This window comes from Quercus suber, unplaced genomic scaffold, assembly GCF_002906115.3.
Source record: "Quercus suber isolate HL8 unplaced genomic scaffold, Cork oak 2.0 scaffold_173, whole genome shotgun sequence".
NCBI lineage: Eukaryota > Viridiplantae > Streptophyta > Magnoliopsida > Fagales > Fagaceae > Quercus > Quercus suber.
Genome location: NW_027069633.1, coordinates 835,328 through 841,659, shown reverse-complemented (window position 1 = coordinate 841,659; position 6,332 = coordinate 835,328). Strand labels below are relative to the sequence as shown.

Sequence of the window (6,332 nt, the reverse complement as noted above, 5' to 3'; positions counted from 1 at the left end):
AGATCAATTGTGCCGTGTACTTATAAATATCTCTCTAATAATTTTTATTATTATTTATTAATGCTCTATAGTCATAAATTATTTTACAACAATTTTTTACAAATTGTGTTAATATAGTGCTTACTACTAACAACACATTTTTATTTACCAGTAACTACTCACCACACCAGCGGTTTATAAAAAATTATTATAAAATAGTTTATATTTTTAACATGTTCCTATGTTTTGTCCAAGAAGCTTGCCGTACCATATGATTGGCGCAAAAATTCAAAACATGCAGATATTTGCTTGGCTAAATTTAACCCCACTAGAGTCAAATAAGAAAATAATTAGTGGCGATCAATTTCTTTAAAAAAAAAAAAAAAAAAAATTCTAACCACGTTGGGCTTGGTTCGGCCCCTAAATGATCAGTTTTCTTATTTTCCTTGCTAATTTGACTGTAAATTGATTTCGTTTATTAAAAAGTGAAATAATCTCTAGCGTGGACTATTTTAAATGACATTTTCCCCCACATGGCATGGTTAATTATCAAAGTGATATTAAGGATAGTAACTAAGTAACCAAGACAAAATAACTTCATAATCTAAACTTCTTTGAATTTTTCTATTGCATTCGAGTGAGATATATATATATATATATTTTTTTTTTTTTGAGTAAAACATTCGAGTGATATTAAGAATACTACATTGTTATTTAAAAAATTTATAAATTTAATATTTTAATTGTTGATGTTATCAATTATATTTAACATTTCATTTGTAACTTTAATTTTAAGTATTTAACATTTCATTTTGCTGGAAGTAGATTTGCACCCGCTGAAAGTCAAACTAGAATAGTGGACACATTCTTTGGAAGGAAGCTGAAAATCATCCAACTAATTAAGTCAAAATATATAAAAGCAAAATCGGTTCTCTATCGGAGATAAATTAGGATCCCAGTGGCGGCACTAGTAAACCCATTAATAATCAAAAGAATAACTTTGATATATTTAAAATATATTAAAGTGAAGTGCTCTGTACATTGATTTATTGGGATACTTTTCCTTAAAAAAAAAAAAAAAAGAATAAAAAGAGAGTTATTGGTCAAATACTTATCACGTGTTTATACCTTAACAAGTCTAGCATAGAAGTGTATTGGACCCAATCTTTGCCCTGATCAAAACACCAAACAGAGCGGCCTCAAGAGAGCTCAACTTGGTTGTCTAAGTCATCACTAAATTTCAGGCACACCCGTTAATGAGTTCATATATATCCAACCCACCAACAAATCACATTTTCCTCTATATATACGTACCCACTTTTCGCTGTGCTAGATTGTACCTGCTTGTTCACTTTTTGTCTTCTAAAATCACATCCATAAGCACTGTCAACACAAATTTAAGCTAGTTTTTTCATGCTGTAAAGAATGGCTTTGACACCTGGAAAGGGATTGTTCTTTCTATCACTGGTGTTTATATGGGCTTGCCAAGCCACTTCCCGCACGCTCCATGGTGCTGCCATGTTAGAGAGGCATGAGCAATGGATTGCTATGTATGGACGCACTTATAAGGACAACGCAGAGAAGGAAAGGCGTTTCGAGATATTCAAGGACAATGTTGAGTTCATAGAGTCTTTCAACAGTGCTGGAAATGGTTCTTACAAGGTGAGCATCAATGCATTTGCAGATCGAACTAACGAAGAATTCCGGGCCTCTCGCAATGGGTACAAACAGTCCTTCAAAAATCGTAGGCCTGCAAGTGCAACGACACCATTTAAGTATGAAAATGTGACTGCGGTGCCACCTAGCATTGATTGGAGAAAGAAAGGAGCCGTTACACCTATTAAGGACCAAGGAGAATGTGGTAACACTAACATATCATGTCGTTAATATCTTTATTTAGATAATGTGTATGTTAGAATAGTTATTATATGATTAAATTTAGGTTTTTTATTTTATTTTATTTTTTATCAACTTTACTATTAGGACAAGTAGTAGTATAAGAGCAGGTGGTCTGAGTTCAGACTCTATTTGCTTCATCTACTATTAGAAAAAAATTAAAAAAAAATTCCTCTCTTTAGGGGAAGTATGGGCTGACATATGGTATTAAGTGTTAGAATAATGGTTAAATGTTTAATTTTGCCATTTGTTAATAATTTAAGCTTGTAGGATGAGTGCTAATTTATGAGTGAACATATGTATCATGGATTCCATGTTCTAATATAGCTAGCCTTGTGTTGTTATGACATGAATTTAGGATGTTGCTGGGCATTTTCAGCGGTTGCAGCCATGGAAGGGATTAACCAAATTGCACATAAGAAGTTGGTTTCTCTTTCAGAGCAAGAATTAGTTGATTGTGACACCAAAGGTGAAGACCACGGATGTGAAGGTGGTCTCATGGATGATGCCTTTAAATTTATAATGCAACACAAAGGCCTAACAAGTGAAGCAAACTATCCCTACAAGGAAATGGATGGAAGTTGCAACAGAAACGAGGAACAATTCCCTGCTGCCAGGATCACAGGCTATGAAGATGTGCCTGTCAACAATGAGAAGGCACTGCTCAATGCAGTGACCCATCAACCGATTTCTGTAGCAATTGATGCCAGTGGAGCAGCCATGCAGTTTTACTCAAGTGGGATCTTCACAGGAGATTGTGGAACAGAGTTGGACCATGGTGTTACTGCAGTTGGTTATGGGATCACAACCCAAGGGACTAAGTATTGGTTAGTCAAGAATTCATGGGGCACCAATTGGGGTGAAGATGGATATATAAGAATGGAAAGAGAGACTCGAGCCAAGGAAGGTCTATGTGGTATTGCCAAGGACCCTTCCTATCCCACTGCTTGAATATTAGTGAAGGGTGAATAAATCTTATTCTTGCATTTAACTAGTTCTCCATGCGTATCTGAGTGGGACGTGCTATTTGTTTTAGTCCAATGGTAAATGCTAATATTGCTGTTGGTATGTAGACAAATTAAGTAGTGCAATCTAGTAATGGTACACCACGCTTTTTCTTTCTGTTTCCTTTTTTATTTTTTTTTAAAGATTATGCTTAAAGTAGTGTGATAATTTGTCATCGATTAAAATGTGAATTCCAATAGCTACCCTTCGTGTTTGTGCTCTCTCTCTCTCTCACTCTCTCTCTCTTTTTGTTTTTGTTTTTGTTTGTTTGTTTTTTTGTTTTTGTTTTTGTTTTTTTTTTTTTTTGTTTTTTCGCTTATGCCATTGAAGCATGTTTGTTCTGTTTAGATCCCTTTTAAATCAGATTAGTTTAACCTAATGAATTAACCAAGTAGTTACTTAGGTTAATTTTTTAGATCTAGATTAAACTCATGCAATCATATTACCTAGTACGAAAAAGTAAAGAAGATAGTAATATAATGATCTAGGAAAACCAATGAAATCAACAATTTCAAGGTAAAAAATTATGAGGAGGATTTAACCTAACCATCTACAAGGTAAACAAATCCACTATGATATAATCAAAGTTTACAATTGATTTAAACCCTAAATCTAAAGTTACCTCTTGTAAAACTTACTAACACGATCATGTGCAGCTCCAACTCCACAGACTCTTCTATCTTGAATTTGCTGAATACAAACTCTTATGTTTGTGACTTTGAGATCCCACTCAAAGGTTTCAGATCACCATCAGTAGTAGATCTTTATGTAGTAACTTGTTTAATTGTAGATCTCGTTCCGGTAGATGCTTGTAGAGTGATGCAAATCACGTTATGAAGAACAAAGAGTTTTTCTTGTTTTCCTTTTCCTATTTGAATTAGGATTTATTTAGTCTAGCACTTTGAATTTAAATCCTTTTCCTAGTTGAATTGAGATTTTAATTGTTTTTCCTTTCTCAAGTAGAAGTAGGTTTATTATTTCTTCTCCTAAAAGGAGTAGGAGAAATTTTAGTCCTATAAATACTCTTTATAGAGAGGTTATTTATGTGATATGTGTTTTTTTATAAAAAGTTTGTTAGAGAGGTTTACTCTATTATTTTGCCTACTAGCCTAGTGTTCTTGTAGAACTTAGGTTTTGTGGAAGAGTTGTAGTAATTGTGTGTTATAGATTCTGCTTCTACATGCCTACGTTGCATCAGTTGGTACTAGAGCCTGGTTAGGTTCTTACCATGGCAAGAGGATCACGTGGGGAAGGCACGCTGCTGTAGATGGTGAGTATGAACGCGATGAGATTGCATGCAATACACAACTAGAGGCACGCTTTCTGCGGATGGAAGAGCAATTTGAAGCATTGACAAAGCAGCTTGTTGCCTTAGCCATTGTTAACCAGCCTTGAAACCATAGTCCAACTTTACGTTTTGTGGAGGAAGATGAGGTAGACTATGATGTTGAGGATGAGATGGAAAATCCATTTGCTGGACATAGAAGGAGGAGGGAAAAACCCTTGGTTTCATACAATTCAAACATATGGGAATTTGAGTTCAAATTAGATATTCCAGGGTTCAAAGGTTGTTTACAACCTAAAGAATTCCTAGATTGGGTTGCTGTGGTTGAAGAAATTTTGGAGTTTAAGGAGGTGCCGCAAGACAAAATAGTTTCTTTGGTGGCGACCAAATTCAGAGGACGTGCTACTACATGGTGGCAACAATTAAAGCAAAGCCGTATTCGCCAAGGTAAATCTAAAATCAATTCTTGGGAAATTTTTTTGAAACATATGCGTGCTGCATTCTTGCCCCATAATTATATGCGTACATTATATCAACAACTACACAATCTTAGGCAAGGTACATAATCCATAGATGAGTACACTCGAGAGTTTTATCAACTTGTAGCTAAAGTTGACCTTGCAGATTCAGAAAATCAATTAGTTTCATGTTAAATTGGGGGCATGAGGCAACAATTTCAAGATACTTTGAATTTATTTGACCAAATTTTTGTATCCAAAGCCCATCAGAGAGCTTTGCATTTAGAGAAGATGATGAATAGGAGGACTAACATGGTTTCAAATAGTAGTGGCAACCGACTACCACCAGTAGCTCCTCCTTATGGTGCAACTACACAATCTACACAAGGAAAAGACCAAGTTAATCAAGCTAATCCACAATCAAACCACACTATAGCTAGTAGTTCTAGCCCTCGATGTTTCAAGTATGGTGAGGCAGGGCATAGAATGGCTGATTGCAAGAAGGGTGGCTGGTACGGTAAGGGTTTATTTACTGAGAGTGAAGAATGAACTGATGATCATTTAAATACCTTTGAGCAAGAAGCTGTTTATGATGCTAAAGAGGAAAAGGAGTATGTGCAAGGGGATGATGGCCCTTTGTTAGTTACAAGAAGGGCATGTTTCACACCTCGCAAACTTAAAGGTGAGGATTGGCTTTGAAGCAATATCTTTCAAACTACATGTACTATGGGGGGCAAGGTATGTAAACTTGTTATTGATTCTAGAAGCTGTGAGAATGTGGTATCAGAAGAGGCTGTTCAAAAATTAGGATTAGCAACAGAGAAGCACCCTAACCCTTACAAACTATCTTGGCTCAAAAAGGTTAATGAGGCAATAGTATCTAAACGTTGCTTGGTTTCTTTTTCTATTGGGTTGAAATATAAGGATAATGCATGGTGTGATGTGGTAGTTATGGATGCATGTCATCTTCTCCTTGGTAGACCATGGCAATATGATAGAGAGGTTCAACATGATGGTAGGAAGAATACATACAGTTTCATGTTTGATAGCACAAAAATTGTGTTGTTGCCTTGTAAGGAGATTGAACCTAAGCCAACTTCAGGAGGGGGTAAGAATCTCTTAGCTAAAAGGGCATTTGTTGAAGAGATGTTTGATTCGGGGTTGGTGTTTGTATTGTTGGGAAAGGAGAGCTCAAAGGGTAGTGTAGTACCAGAGGCTGTGAAATCTTTATTAGATGAATCTGTAAATGTATTTCCTAATGATCTACCTGATGGGGTTATCGCCACTACGAGATATACAACACCAAATTGATCTTGTACCAGGTTCTAATCTTCCTAACCACCCACACTACTGCATGAGCCTAAAAGAGCATAAAGAACTTAGAAGACAAGTAGAGGGTTTGTTGTTAAAAAGGCACATTAGAGAGAGTCTTAGTCCCTGTGCTGTGCCAGCCTTACACCCAAAAAGGATGGATCATGGCAAATGTGCATAGACAGCATGCCATCAACAAAATTACAGTCCGGTATAGATTCCCTATTCCTCAGTTGGATGATTTGCTTGATCAATTGAGTAGTGCTACAATGTTTTCTAAGCTGGTTCTAAAAAGTGGGTACCATCAAATTCGAGTACGTCCTGGTTATGAGTGGAAGACAACATTCAAAAGACATGAGGGGTTGTATAATTGGCTAGTAATACCATTCGAAATTTCT

At 35.9% G+C, this 6,332-nt stretch overlaps 2 protein-coding genes across 2 annotated transcripts; both read left to right on the top strand.

The window, feature by feature from the left end:
• Window positions 1–1,295: 1,295 nt before the first annotated feature.
• On the top strand, window positions 1,296–3,094 carry LOC111996180 (senescence-specific cysteine protease SAG39). The gene is made up of 2 exons (XM_024028136.2): window positions 1,296–1,840; window positions 2,234–3,094. Exons 1-2 carry the CDS (start codon window positions 1,405–1,407, stop codon window positions 2,824–2,826), a joined length of 1,029 nt encoding a protein of 342 aa, XP_023883904.1. The 5' UTR covers window positions 1,296–1,404; the 3' UTR covers window positions 2,827–3,094.
• A 2,255-nt stretch (window positions 3,095–5,349) lies between these two features.
• On the top strand, window positions 5,350–5,934 carry LOC111996159 (uncharacterized). The gene has a single exon (XM_024028110.1). The coding sequence runs from the start codon at window positions 5,350–5,352 to the stop codon at window positions 5,932–5,934; it is 585 nt and encodes a 194-aa protein (XP_023883878.1).
• Window positions 5,935–6,332: the final 398 nt, after the last annotated feature.

What these genes read in the sequence shown, in the direction of transcription:
- LOC111996180 (XM_024028136.2), top strand. Translation starts at nt 1,405, where the DNA reads ATGGCTTTGACACCTGGAAAGGGATTGTTCTTTCTATCACTGGTGTTT. An exon ending in TAAGGACCAAGGAGAATGTG is followed by an intron (nt 1,841 to 2,233) that starts GTAACACTAACA and finishes ACATGAATTTAG; the next exon opens with GATGTTGCTGGGCATTTTCA.
- LOC111996159 (XM_024028110.1), top strand. Translation starts at nt 5,350, where the DNA reads ATGGGGGGCAAGGTATGTAAACTTGTTATTGATTCTAGAAGCTGTGAG.